General features: G+C 36.7%; 1 protein-coding gene across 1 annotated transcript; it reads right to left on the minus strand.

Annotated features, from left to right (window-relative positions):
- Positions 1–25: 25 nt before the first annotated feature.
- Positions 26–12,949, minus strand: rfng (RFNG O-fucosylpeptide 3-beta-N-acetylglucosaminyltransferase). Its single transcript, XM_086140881.1, has 9 exons — positions 12,529–12,949; positions 9,043–9,594; positions 6,982–7,030; positions 6,187–6,289; positions 5,921–6,074; positions 5,315–5,400; positions 4,129–4,294; positions 3,938–4,023; positions 26–1,802 (listed from the first exon to the last, which is right to left on the minus strand). The coding sequence occupies exons 2-9, from the start codon at positions 9,499–9,501 to the stop codon at positions 1,727–1,729; spliced, it is 1,179 nt and encodes a 392-aa protein (XP_085997007.1). The 5' UTR covers positions 9,502–9,594; positions 12,529–12,949; the 3' UTR covers positions 26–1,726.
- Positions 12,950–15,927: the final 2,978 nt, after the last annotated feature.

Here is a 15,927-nt window from a genome sequence, read left to right on the forward strand (position 1 = left end):
GGTAATAAACAGCCATGAAGACTAATTAAGAAGAAACATTTATTCTCATGGAAACAATACATCAGTTGTAATGGTTTTACAAAACTTCAGCCACTGACCTGCAGTGACAAATACTCTGAACATGAAATTAAAAAAAATGTGTTTAGAGAAATTGTACAAGTCGAAACATTGCAGTATTGATGTAACCTGATAAGGCAAATTTACTGAATCCCTTTAAACACAAACAAACAAATCTACAAACTACAACAATCCAAAAGGTGAAAATTTAGAGGTGACAAAGCAGGGATTCTTATTTTGTCAGAATCAGATTAGACCAATCCATTTCTTGCATTCTGTCCTCTTATGCTGCTTTTCTTGGCCCATTTCATACATTTTAAAACCTTATAAGCTGACCCCCACCCCACAGTGAATCCTCTACTGTTCAAGTTGTATTTCTTCAGTCAATTAATGTATGAATTCAGGGGTCATCACTAGTATAAGAAGGTCTGGAGTCAAGTTTAAAATTGAATACCGGTACTTCTTCTAAGGGGGATGGAAGTAAAATCTAGAGTTTGAAATAGAAGGGGCAAACCCCAGAAGAAGTTTCAGACAGTTTCAATTATGCTTCAGAATGTACAAATGTAAACAAATGTTTGCAGATGCCTTTGGCAAGAATATCTACTGTGATTTTCATGAAATATCCCTGTCACTACAAAGAGAAAATAACAGTCAAAGTTTTTGTATTATTAATGTAATGAAAAGTCAGTTCTGTATTACATGGTAACTTTGGGTCTGCCCACCGACGCCTTTCACTGACAAATGAAAAATATCTCCTCCATAGGAGCTCTATATTCATTAAAGAAATTCAGAGCTTCCACAACAACTTACACAAAATAAAACATGCCACAGTGAAAAACAAACACCGTCATCAGTCAAATAGTGCAAAACCATGGACACAGCCAGTAAATACAAGGGTGAAAACATGAACACTTTCAACACAAATGTTTACAAACCAGTCAATCAATTCAGTACTTGTTTGATGCAAAAATATAATTTCACTTCATAAATGTTGCACATAAGTACCTTAATGTCTTCACTGTTAAGTCTTTAGTCATGAAGAAAAATCTTTCAAAGATGAAACAGGGAGCTTTTGAGATTCCCATGTAAGTGTGGAAGACTGTGGCACACAAAAAATGATGTCTCATGACAAGATTTGCAGTGACATATGAGGACGGGGGAAAAATATTAGGTGACATGAGTGGTACAAAAAAAAGTGTTATTTCAATTTGGCTGAGATACTTGTATGACACAGTCAAAATTATCATTTTAACAGGTAAAATGCCAAAATGTGCAAAGCACATGAAGGGAAGAGAGTGATTATGAAAAAAAAAAACTTTCTTAGGACAGCTTTTGCTGAGAAATACTGAGGTTAGAGGTTAAAGTCAACTCTAGTAGTGTTTCACAGAGCAGATATTTGGCCTCAGCTTCAATTGTTGGTTAGATCTTCTTCGTCTGCCACAATAAGTTTTCTTTGCTGTATTGAGATTTAGCATTTTGAGGTGACAAGCTTTGGCCATCCTGAAGCACAAACATGGAAGCAATTATTTGGCATGAACTGAATCGGCATCCAGGAAAATTAAAATAAAATGAAGTGAAAATAAAAAGCAAAAACAGGAGCTTGGTCCAACTGGTCAGGGACAAGTGGTGGCATAAGGATTAACCTGAATGATCAAGTTAACACCTGATATCAGGTTTTGTGATGAGGCATGAATTTTGGACACCAGTCAGTATCTGAATAGAGATAGCAGTGGATCGTCTTGAACCTGCAAGATGGAAACAAACAGGGCAGGACCCTTTGTAAAAAATAATTGATTTAATAGACAAGCAATTTGGATTACAACGTATCTTTAAGTAGAATACCTTCCATTCCCCTAATAAGACAGACTGTATATGGGGCACATTATGAATGTACATGATCAGACCTTTATGTCAAAAACTGACACAAATCCTAAGCATATGAAAATCCCTATTGCCCTTCCCCAACATTGATGCAACTTACAAATACAGTAAGTATAATTTCCAGAGCTGATTTCAAAGCTGGATTTTAAAATATACATACAAATATACATTAATCTATGAAATAGTTTGTTTTTCTTGTTTCCCCCCAACATTTGTGTAAGATTCTTTTTTTGAGAAATTGGTATTATGGGGAGGAGGGTTACATAGCGCCCTTAAGATGGAGTTTACTAGATGTCAGTTTTAAGACAATATCTAAAGATTAATCAAAAGGTGATGATTAAAAGGCAATTCTCATTTTTTTGGTCTGCAACACATCAGGAAAGAAAAAGTATACCTTTACAGACTGTCATTTGGTTGATGTTATATTTGCAGATACAACTGATTTATCATCACAGTTCATAGTAAAACAAGCTTTGCTTGTCTTAGAATAAGATAGTAAATCTGTCAAGCATATTCTGTGAATACATCGAGTATGCCTGCATGTACACTGGGGATTTAGCAAGTTTTGACATAAAGCTTTGACTTGAGCCAGGATGCGTGGCTTCTGTTGGCTCTCAGCAAATAATAATAATAATCATTTGTCCTTTATTAATTCTCGTGGGGAAACTCGTTCTCTGTAATTAACCCACCATGGGTGAACCATGAGCAGCAGCCTGCTGTCGACTGGTGCCAGGGGACCAGTTAGGGGTTCAGTGTCTTGCTCAATAGCACTTCGGCACACCAGGAGGCGCTGGGAATCACACCAGGAATGTTCGGTTCCAAAGACAATTGCTTTACCTCCTGCGCCACGCCCCCCCCCCCTCCCTAAATGTCAGCTGTGACATACAATACTGCTTAACTTCACTTCAATCCTGCTTTTCAAATGCTTTCCCCAACTGAATGGGCAGACCCATTTGTTACAGAGAGAGGCAACTTTGAAAAGATGGACTGACCATGTTTTTGCTTGTTTATCACTAGATAAATATATGTTGGAGAGAGTATAACATTGTGTTTAAAAATTATAAAAATACTTGATTTTCCCTGTTTTTCTGGCCCATATTTATTAGCAGTAATTGTATTACTGTATCTTTATGTCCCGGAGTTAATTTTATATGGCTGTTGTAACAGCAAATGCAACTTCTCTCTATGGGAAATAAGGAAGAAAGTCAGTATTTACAGGGGAAGCAAAAAATTTTACTATTTAATTGACTAGTCCCTCCATTTGACAGATAAATACTTTAACAAGGAAAAAATGAACAACTGTCATTCCTAAAAGAGGAAAAATCTTATATTATCACACACTTTAAACATTATCATACCATAATATGGCTCTGCAATTTCAAAATTAGCGAAAAAGTAAAAATGTTAATGTTAATTTTGATAGGTGCAAAAAACAAACAAAAAAAAACTGTATATCGGTATTTTTTTAATGGGTTACAGTAGCGGTCGGGAACTTATGGCTCTTCCGTTGACGGCATATGCCTCCCAGACAATTTTGATTTGAAAAAGAAAAAATCAGTTTGGAACTTATTTCAAAATACTTGTGATATTTCTTCGTAATGCTGTGTCATTTTAAGGTAAACAGAAATTAATTTTGAAGATAAATTTCACAGGTCACCCGTCGGTCGGGTTGGGAACCATTGCCTTCCGAGCATGTCTGGGTCATCGTAAAGGTGAGGAAATTAATTTTATCAGATAGCCAACTTGTTTATCCGCGTCAACCCTCGTAACAGAGGAATTTGCATTTGGATCTGCGGGATGTCTAATATGCTGTGATAAAATTGCACTTCGAACAAATCCATGCAGCACCAGAGGTCGCATTAACAGTAAGACATATTTAATTTATTATACGTTAAAGATACTATGTGGCTCTCGATTAAATATATTTGGAAATATTTGGCTTTAATAGCTCTCCCACTCAAAAATGTTCCCGACCCCTGGTTTATAGGATGCATTTTACCTTGTTGGGTCTTCAGCCAAAGAAAAGCCTCCACCAATGCTGACCACATTTCTTCTGTTCTCATAGCCACCATAACTTAGGGTCACCTTTTAAAGAAAGAAGATGTTAAATTTGATAACTGAATTACTTTATATAAGGCTCTAGTGAGTAAGCCTGCATGTGCACATGCACATGTGCACACACACCCTTACCTGTTCCAACACACTGGAGGTGGGGAGCTTTTGTAAGTTCTCCAGGTGGGAGTGGAAAAGGTGTGTGTGTGTCAACGTGACCTCCAGCAGAGCCTCTATGATATAGCCAATGGTGCAGTCATCAGGCAGCCGTATTTTCTCTGCTGTGCTGATGAAGTTCCCTAAACTTAAACCACAACATTAAGTTTATTTACTGTTTTAGCTTCACCGGTCTGATTCCAATATCTTGAACTGAAGTAAGATTTCGAATTTATTAGTCCCATTAGTGTGAACTGAATAAGGCTTCTGCAGCACCTCTGAATTGATTTTTTAATATATTTTAATAGCAAAGTTGCGCAAACAAGAGATCAATAAGCTTCAGTCATATTTCAAGACACAAAAGTTAATATTCCCTGATGTCACATTCATCTGTTTTATAAGTGTGACAGTAATTTTAAAGTATTTAGCTTTACCGTTTTTCAAGGCTTCATTTTTAAATGTTGAGACAATTTTTTTCCATTACTGTCTGACATATAGCCTTTGAACTGATGAGTAATAGAAAAAAAACAACCTTAAAACAACTTTCAATTAATTTTGAATAAAGTAATGGCAACCAAAACAAAGTTAAACATTTTTTGTTAATCAATACAGTAAGAAGCCAGTTAGCACAGTGGTTAAATGTTCATTGACCAACTACTGTAAGATAAATAACATGAAAAATTGATTCTTGACAAAACTTGACATGATTCTAATATCATTTGGAATATGTATCAATGCTTAAATTATATCATATACTCCTCGGTATATCTAAGGTAATCTTCACTCACATCTTTAATGGTATGAAATAGTTTTAGGTTTAAACATTATTTACACTATCTTGTAGTTCTTGTTTATCTTTTATCTTGAATAATCCGGTGCCATTATCTCTTTGATTTGTAAATGAAAGTATTATTCATATAGCACCTTCAGTGGTATTCATTTCTATGATTATGGTGGGCAGAACGTAGCTTCAAAAAATTTGCATTAGCACAGACATGAGGTCATATCACAGTTTACATCATTACTATACTTTAAATACATTTATAGTTCAAAGTCAATTGCACTCAAGGATACAAAAATATCCTTATTCTAATTTCTGGGGGGTTAGTTATGTAGCTTATAAGTTTTACATAAGAGCAACCCCATTCTTTAATGTCTTCAAACTTACCTTGCCCACGGGCTCATTTTCAGGGCCAAACCTCGACTGATGCAGAAACCTGCACCACCCGTGGCAAACCAGAACTTGACAGACACCTGGAAGTAGACAAGAGCAAACAAGTCCTGTTTTTTTCCCAACTCTAAGAATCCTCTATGACAATTCTATCTCATTTTCAGTAACCAACAGATGGTAAGTGGTCTCAGCTTATAAATTCACACCCTGGAGTTTCAAAGCACTTTGCACTAAATTGCATTTACCCCTTTACACACCCACATACCCATGGCCAGGCCATCAGGAGCAAATCTTGTCCAAGGACACTTTACATGCAGACAAGAGGGGCAGGGAATCAAACCGCAAGCCTTAAGATTTAAGAGACTACCGCTCTACCAACTGGGCAATAGCTGCCCCAAGCAGACATATTTACATATCCTCTTTGTAGTTTTAGGTATTTTTTTAATCTATTTATCATAGTCCTACTTTTGAAGTGGTCCTTTGACTAGAAACTGTTAGTAAACAGAAGGTAGACTGGCTTAAAACAAAACCCATTGTTATTGATGACTAGCGTATTTATCATGTAGAGGAGGTAGAAAAGAAAAGTGAGCCGAAGTGACTGACTAGGCCATCACTCTTGACCCTTTCTGCTGCCTCTATGGGATGGTCCAGGCTGGGTCGGCCTAGGTACACATCCTGGGAGTGGTGGTATGACGACAGCAGCCGTAGTAGACTGGGCAGGATGACATAGTTATCATCATCCACGTGGCAAAACCACCTGTAAAGACAAAACACACACACACAGACACAAGCATGCACACACAAAATGCTGATCACCTGATTACATTTTCATGGCTCAGTATACCAAGCCTGGATGAGATTTTACTCACTTTTTCTGAGACTCAATGAACTTGTCATATTCCACAGACATCTTGCAGCAGAGAGCCTGTCGAGTGTGAGCTGCTGAGCAGTTAGTGTTGATGATGTGGGTTCCTGAAAAATAGTTAGGGGCAGACCAGTTCAACACAGTGTAGCTGCGCACTCAAAGCCCTTAACCCAGTGATATACAACCTATAACTGTGCACTGGTCCAATCACCAAACCCAATTCGATAACCCAAGACCAATGGCCCAACCCAGAACTGCATGCAAATGGTTATAATTCAGTATGTGGCCTACAGGTCGGTTCTCTGATCTTGTGTTGTTGAGTTGGGATTGGTCAATAATAGTAATAAATTCCTTCTTAGTGCCAGTAGGTTGGAATTAATAATTCTATATGCTGTTCACTTGCGTAAGCTGACTTTTACATTTAAAATGAGTATATGCAATTTCATACAATTGAATAAAAGTTAAATTCATAATCGAGAGACTATAATTAAATATACTTTTAGCTTAATGGCATTAAATTGAAAATAAGAAACAAGTTGCTCTCTGTGACGAGTATAACAGGCATATTGAAAAAATTTAATCCAAATAATCAGTGTTTTTCATGAAAGGAAGATCTCTTTCTTTCATGATTATCTCTTAAAGAGCTGTTTGCAACTACTTTTGTTCAGTATGCAGTATTGAAATCTTTTTGAACACATTTAGGGAATGATAACACTCATAGCATTTAATACTCTAATTGGTTGGATTTATCATAGTTACATTAAAACAAGCATTTCATGATAACGGTCCAATTTCTTACCTGATTTAACCTGCAGTTCCTTGTCATCACCATCAGTAAATATGTAAGTCTAGAACAAGCAAAAACACACTAATGAATAAATACCGATATACAATCATTTTTACTGTTATCAAAGACAGGACTTTCCAAACAAATGTTTATGTGCTTCTCACTTAACAGTAAAGATTTAATGCAAGAGAGCAAAGCCTGAGTGTAACCTGAACAAGTCTCAGTGTCTAAAATACATACACTAGTGTGCTGAATCCCTGTGGGCTGTAGAAGTTACTTCTCATTGTGAACCTTAATGATTATTTTCACTCAAGAAAATAACTATGAGGATTAGAATTATAGATGAGTTGTTGTGCTGATGTGCAGCAGTCACAGACCAGGGTAATAAGGAAGAGTAAGACATTAACTCATACATGCCAACCTCCGACTTTTTTGCTCCAAGATATCCTTATTTTTCATGAATACTCTAAGGTCTTGGAAGGTCTTGGAAGGTCAGGAAGTTCAGTGGTTAGGTTTTAACTAACATACGTTTGTCAAAAAAAAAAAAAACTGCCCCAATACTGCCCCCACAACCTGAGAATTAGCTGCTCATTTCTGGAGATGGGTTACATCATTGCTGCTATTTTTTTATTTGTATACAGAGAATAATCAAGAAAAATATATCACATCATGTTTGTCCAAGATTGTACAATATTATTGGAGATACTGAGTATGTGGTCTTTTAATCTCAATAGCCATTTGAAAAATTCCAACCATACATTCATACATATAACAAACTAAGCACTGAAAACACACTTTCAGCTGTTTATGTAACAACAAGCATGCTTTTATTTAATGACAGGATGTACAGTGTAAATGTTATAAGAATGTCTCTGCTGGTGCACAATGCAGTCTGCTGTGTATATCAGTGTGGATAACCCCACATTCTTGGGAAATAATGTCAACGCATCACTAGCTGTAAAAAAAGAAAACGCACACACTTAAATCAGTTTTTGGATTGTGCATAATCAAATTTGATTTTAATATAATGCTTCTAATGCTTTTCATGGATATATCAGTATTTCTTTGATTTTTCATGGGCTTTGTTGTTCAGCCAAATTGGTCAGCATTTTTTAAGATTTTCTAGGACATGTGGGAATTATTAGTAAGATAGATGTTTGCCTTATCCGAGCCTGGAAAGCAGCCTGTAAAATTTACACACCGTAAATAAGCTTCAAAATTGATTTAAGGGCTGATTTGACTACATAGGTTTACTAATCACTGTTTGCTGTTTATGCAAAGATGGTATTTATTACACATGGATTATTGCAGTGTAAAAACACAACACAACATATTCAGTACAGAACAGGGAGAGGTGAGCAGCTTTTAATTTTACAAGGCAGCCATAAAGATGAAGGCCAGACTACAGCAACCTGAAAACAGCAAAACAAGATTGCAACAGGCATGATTCTTGGACTACATTAACACAGAGCAGATTCACATTGAGGCCTTACGAAGCAGACTTGGCTGGTATGAGCTGTACTGTTGATTGAGGGATGAAATTACATTACTGGATGAAGTGTGTGTGTGTGTGTTTGTTCATCTGTAAAACCTACTCACAGCACAGCAACTCTGTCTGATGGTGAGATGTGCTAATTGCCTGTAACAGCTTTCATAACAGAGCTGCTCACACTGCACTCAGTGTTGGCTCTTTCTATATTGCATGAGACATTCAAGAGCACTTCAGTAGTTACAGTAACTTTCATGTTACAGCTAAGACATGCAGACAAAATCAATGCAAATATACTACAAGGACACTTGTCAGTATAGCTTTCCAGCACGACAGCCGCTGAGTTCAGATGTCTAACATTCATGTAATTTGTTCAATATGTTAGAAACTTAATTCCATTTTCAATTCAGAGTTTTGACCTACATTGAACCTCTGACCCTTAAATACAAGACATCAGTAAGTGGGAAGGAAAAGTTCCTGCTTGGGTGCGCACATGCACATGCACGCACGCACGCACACGCACACACGCACACTAGAAGTTGTCTTTATATGTACAAAAATCAAATGAGTCCTTCTCATCTCACCTGTTCTTTGGCTTGAGAAACCCAGGTCTGAACCAGAAGCTCCAGCCTGGACTTGTGGTACTTCCTTGTTGTTTTCACTGCTATAAAAATGTCTTTCAATTCCAGCTGGTCCCAGGTTCTGAGCCCAGACATTGCCACTCTATCTGGGTCTCTTCTGAAGCCCATCCTCCTTTGGAGGCTGTAGTTGTCATTCCTACTATCTTCAGTCTGCATTAATCTCTCCTGTCCTCTGGTGGGCCAGCCAGTGTACCATGCATTGGTGGAGACTGTTGGGGCCCCAGTGTGGTCAGAGGTATAACCCTTACCTGCTCTTGCAAGTTTGACCTGGGGTCTGGGCTGTGGTGGATCCACTTGGCGAACAGAGGGCTGAAGGGCTGGAATGAGTAGAAGCAGAAGGCCACAGAACACCAGGGAAAGCAGGAAGCAGAACTTGCTGACACCCACTGAGCCTACATGCATTCTGGCGGGCTAAAAGACAGGGTTTGTCAGCCTTCAGGGCTGCAGCCACATCCAGCACCACCCAGTACCATCCTCACACTGCTACCTGGAAACCTAAGATGAGTGTAGATAAAAGGGTAGTTTACGTTATATTCAACAGTAAATGCAAAGCGGCAGAACTTCAAATGAAGGGAACAAACATGCCACATTCCAGTTAGGCAAAATAAGAAATAAAAGTTTGTACAGGCCACAAAGATGATTAATTTTCAGGTGACATGAGTAATTGGGATTCTGAAATATAGAAAATCAAACTGTTAATCTTTAAGCATAATTGAGAGTGTAATTCTGTGAGGGATCATAGTCTTGCAATCTAGTCCAGCAGCACTGCAGTGCAACACTTCCATCAGGCAAATAGCATGTGTACTCATTGCAGATATTGTTTAAGTTGAGTAGGGACATGTAAATACAGAGAGGTAAGCCTTCAAAGACCAAGTTGTTTATGGTGTGCTTTACATCTCCACTAGTGTTAGCTGGCCAAAAAAATTGTAAATAACTCTACCCATTAAAATCCTGAACTGTTATGTCTGTATCACTTGGCTGAATAGTGATGCCTACACAGCTGAGGGATATCCCACGGATGTATAAAAAGTGGTGGTGTGGCGCAGGAGGTAGAGCAATCATCTTTGGAACAGAACACTCCAGATTTGATTCCTGCCTCCTCCTAGTGTGTCAGAGTGCTGTTAAGCAAGACACTGAACCTCTAACTGATGGGTTAATTGCAGAGAACGAATTTCCCCATGAGGGATTAATGAAGTAATCATTATTATTTTTATTATTCCATTAGGCATATGATTATCCCATGAGGCACTTCTTTCATTCCTTCCACTCTTACTATCCTGTGTGCACTCATCCTTTCATCTGAGAATGATAGTAAACTCATGTCTTCTCCTGAGACCCTCTCTAGTTTCACAGATTCCAAGGGTCGTGGCTTGATCTATCGCACCAGTTCTGACAGGTGCCTGTCATTATTTCATTATTTCTTTCATTTTGAAGCCATTATTGTATTATGTCACCTGAACCTTGTAGCTGTTGTTATTATGACAGTGTTTGGGCCTGTCCTGTCCGTCCCTCAATTCACCCCCATCCCACTCATTTTCTATTTCTGTTGTTTACCCCAACTGGTTGAAACAGAACTGAACCAGTGAGTGGGTGTGTGCGCATGTGGATGTGAATCTGAGGCTATTTGATGGTGTATTCTCTTTAATAGTGTGTATGCAACTTATTAAATCAAATGAACTGAGATTTGTATAATCTTTGGTTTAACTGATAAATTTATCAAACACATCTTGTTTTTTGTTTTTTTTGACAAGACAGAAACACAATTTTTTCAAAGGCACTTGAGCATCCCTCTAACTGCTGATCCAGATTCTGTCTTCTAACTGCTGATCCAGATTCTGACTTTTAAGCATCAACAAGTCATCAACAAATGATAATACGCTAAATATAAGCTGTGGAAGAATGTGCTGCATATCTGAGGTGTAATGTCGTATGAATGCAGGGATGTAGAATTGAGGAATAACAACAGAACTCCCAATATGGTACTACAACATCAACTGTGGTAAGTTCGGAAGGACCTTGGCTGCTTCTTTTCACAACACAACATATTTCTGTGTTTTTTTTACTGATTTTAAGTTCTTCTCAGTGTTCAGATTACTTGAAACTCTCGAACAGATTTTTTAAGGTAACTTCCTTTCGTTTATTTTTACCTTTTTGTTTTATGAAAATCTTCTGCTTATTATTTACCTATTGTAAGTTATTTTTGTTACATTTTTATACTTCAGTCTCTGTCTCTCTCTCGCTTGAAATTTTATCATTGTATTTCAGTGCATTTTGAGACACCTGGGCCATGGACATTTATCTTCTAGTTTGTGGTCGATTATTTTCAAATGTATGAATATAATGTATATTAATGCTCACTGCAGCACTTTCAGTACAGGTATGTATAGCTTGCTAAAAAACTGACATGTCCTGTATTAAAGGTAAGGATGAATGCACATACAGGTTTATCAGAAATGAACCCCACTCCACTGAAGTGACTTTCTGAAAACTTACTGCCTCAATACCTTCATTAAGACTGATCCAGGGTTTGAAATATTTTCTCATATTCATGGCCATATTCAATTTTTTAAGACACCTGACCTTAGTCTTGTGGACCACACCAGTAGAAACAAAATACTTTTTTCTAAAAATAAGCAATATCTGCAATTATTAAAACTATATTTTAGGGTTCTAAAATTATAGTTAAAAAAGAAAAATTGTGCCCCCATATGTTTGATTTTGTTGTTGTTTTTTTAAATGCATTGAATATTCTAGAAAGAGGAGCATGCTAAGAATTAGAATGAAAAATCCCCAAAATAAAATCAGACAGAGGAAAATGATTTTTTTGATATGTAAGAAATAATCTAAAAACTAGTTATAAATTCAGCCCCAAATACAGGAAATTCAGATTGGAAATTGAATACTAAAAATCCTTCTAAACAATAGGACAACTGTAATCACCCCTTGTGATAACTTGAAGTCTGTAATTTCAAATTTTAATCTCTCCTTTCATAAGGATTTGATCAGCATTCAAAAACACAGCGAAAACTCCGATCTAGACTTTTGTAAAGGGTTTTAAAGCAACTTATACGCTATGAGGTCAGTTACTTCCACTCAAAAACAAAACAATTACGTGAGTCCTTTACGTAAATATTACGTATGCCGACTTTTATTACCTTTTACAACTATCGTTGTTTATCAGGCTACATTTCATCATACTAGCTTACTCGCTTCGCCCCCTTGTATATTCCCAGATTGAAAGTATAAGTTTCAGAGTGTTACCAAATTACTTTTATTGAAACAATACCAAGACCGGGAAGACCGTAATTTTAACACTAGCCAACTAAAGGATCAATTGGAGTCCAGTCCTTCGGAACGCTCTTCTCGTTTTTGTTTCAGCGTGGCGTGAAGGACTTACGTTGAAATAAAAGAACATCAGCAGTAACTTACCGCAAGCTACATGAGAACACATTGGGGCCCTTTGTCGTCAATCACACTTAACGTCACTCTAGAACGTTCGACGAGCGGTGGGGCTAAGTGTCGGGGTATTTTCACCCACCGAAACACAACCTGGCGAGGTCCAATGGGCTTTCTTGGATATCACTTTCGACGGAGGTTAAGTCACTTTTCCAAGACCGGATCCACTGCTCAGTTCGTTGTTAGCCCCTTTTGGCCCATGTGCCGTGACTTGAAATCTTCTACGTTCTCTTCTTCTCTCTTTTCGTCCCTCTAAGATTAGTCTGTATTTGTTCCCATTTACCTTGTCTTAAATTGACCGAAGCAAACATATGCTAGCTTCCCCTGTCTGCTACTCTTATAAAAGGCTTCGAATCTATTACGAGGTTTTCAATCGTTAAGGAAGTTTTAAGCTGTGCCTGCTCCGGTGAAGCCTTTCAAAAGAAAAGCATATAAGTGTCAACAGACCAAATTGGTTCAGATGCAGATGTGGAATTTGATTGAGCTCTGAATGCTGTTTCATCATTATCATTTTTAATTATGATAATGATAATAATTATTATGATAATAATATTTTTTGTAAAATATATATATTTTTTAATAATATATCTGTTGCACTTTGTCCGAGGGACATATGTTTAGTAAAATTACATTTGAAACTATCCTTAACGTTCCTTTCCCAAAACGTGTCGCTACCAAACCCCTGAGTTCCATTCAGAATAGAAACAATAGTTTTCTCTTTGCTTAATGTTGCTTCATCGCCCCCTTGGTTAGACATTTTTGTTTTCTTAAAAAAATGTAAGGTTTCCACTTCAAAATGGGTTCGAAGTTATATTTCCACAAATTTGAAAATGTTGAATTTTCAAGATTCATTCAAATCTGCGTATAATCTTTCTTCGATCATTTGATTATTTAGCGGTCAGAGTTGTTTATAGTTTGACAAATACCTAAATTATCATGATCGTAATATGTTGGTGTCAGACATTTTTTATAACCATTGTTTCAGTAGTGGCTATATTGATTCTGATCCTGTAAGGTGCATAACTAAAAACATTCATACAAACATTTGTGTGGAGTTACAACTGAAACTTCAAACTGATGAAGATGGCATCAATGTCTGTAAACATTCCAGAATCAAAGCTACTAGGTGAATGAACGAATGGTTAACTTCACCCCAAGCAATCTTTTCACAGAGAAACAAAAGGAGCCATTACCCCTTTCAAACAAAACATATATACATGTCTGTGGAGGTTCGCAGTCATCCAGGGTATGGTGAATACTTGTCGAAATCTTTTTGTTGTGGCAACTGGACTTGAATTACTTCACAAGAAGATGTTTCACTGCTCATCCAAGAGACTTCTTCAATTCTAACGACCTATGCGGAGATTCCAAACCTTGGCAGTTATAGTGGGAAACCCCTCACAGATTAATCTTGCATAAGTGATGGTGAAAAGGGTGATTGAATGGAAGCATATGGCAATCACATGTTGTCAATAAATAATGTGTTATAGACATATGAAATTTAACTTAATATTTATGAGAAAAAAGTAAATTATCTTCTGGGACACCTTCAATCTTCCCAGGATCTGGCTCATAGTCATTATGTGTTAACACACGAGTTTCCAACAGGGATTTCAACGTCATCATTTAGTGGACAGAGAGTTTCATTACAACCTCACCTTACGGTGAAATGGCTTCAGTCTACCCTCTGAGGCTTTTAAAGGTGATGCTGTTGTTTCAGCTGCATTTCTGGTGCAATGTTGGTTGACATATGGACAGATGTCCTCAAGAATCTCCTCTCTCTGTCTATGGTTTCACAAATCCTTAAAAATGTTGTTGTTTTTCCTCCATTATGCCCTGACACCTCTCTGTTCTCTATCTCATGATTCGCTGAAGTGCTCCAGTTTTCCTACCTTTCTGATTTCTTTCAATTTCCCTTTCATCCAGTGAATACTTTTTCTATTTTACAGGGTACATTCTTAGTTATTCTCTGGAAAAATACAGGATGAATAGAAATAAGAATGAACTATCTTTTTGAAACATAAAATAAACATTTATGTATAAAAACAAAAAGAACTGTAGGTCAATCATGTCAAAGGTGTTACTATGCCATATGTTATAGTAGTGACTATTTTAGTAGAGCCAATTTTACCTAATTTTTGACAAAACTCAGTAATGCTATGCTAAACATACCTGACAATCATAGATTCCTGAAAACAACCTTCATCATTAAAAATCAAAACACTTATGTAGTTGCAGAAGTTCTGTGCTCAGTAGTTACAGTATTTAGCCTTTGCAGCACAATTACTTAAAAACGGTGCTACCGGTATAGTAGACATGCAGCGATTGGAGAGGTAATCTGTTTTTATTGTTGTTAAAAAAAAAATTGGAGCATGTGGCTGTAGACAGGCACCTCCTTCTGTACGGACCACAACCTTTCTTGTGCAGGTAGTAATATAAAAACACGGGACAGCTCTTTTTGACATACTGTGTATTTCTTGACTTCACAACAAAACCTTGAATAACTTGAATATTTTAACTTCCTCTTAAATAAATCACAAATAAACATAAATAAATTCAAAATATGGTTATCTCAAATAATTTCTTTAATTTAAATTTAGAAAACTTTAAACATCAATTAGATAATATTTTCATTCATTGAAATTTAGGTGGTAGGGGCTGGGACAGATGTAACTGAAGGAAAGTCACACAAAAAAGAGAGTACATGCTATATCCTTTGTGTGATCTGAACCAATGCTTTGCGATTAAATAGATCATATCATGACATGAATAAACACATCTAGGGTCTGGATATAAATAATTTTTAACTTGGGCTTTTAGTACTTTAGTAAACTGCAATTTGAACCAATTAGGTAGAATGATTTTTATTAACTGTCTTCAACATGACTTGACAGAGGCAGCGTCTATTTTGAAGTATAATTGCAAGTTAAACGATAACAAAACCAAGGTTAATTTACAACTTAATCAATGTGAATACACACAATTAAAAAGATAGCAGTCCAAGAACCTTTTGCGCTCAGTGTTTTGACAGATGAATCGAAGATTAACTTTTCTTTGATCTAAATCCAAATGGAAGCAAATTTTTTTTATCTTCTTGGGAAAAAAAAAATCCTATCATCTTTGTATTAAAAATTTACAGATGTCCAAAAAAACGTCAAAATCACAATTCAACGTTTTCATTTCATTTTCTAGAAATGGGCAAAAATTACTATCCACATCCACTTATTTTTCAAAATTCACTAAGCCTGAAAGCATCATTCATCTTTTTATACCTAGAATTCAGTTCTTTCATTTTATGTAACAAAGAAAATTACAAGCTGTACACAGGGTCTAATTTTGGTAGTTTCATATAGTTTTGTGGTCTGAAGCCTT

Source organism: Fistularia commersonii, chromosome 33 (assembly GCF_037954325.1).
Source record: "Fistularia commersonii isolate RoL2024-O1a breed Wild chromosome 33, RoL_Fcom_v1.0, whole genome shotgun sequence".
NCBI lineage: Eukaryota > Metazoa > Chordata > Actinopteri > Syngnathiformes > Fistulariidae > Fistularia > Fistularia commersonii.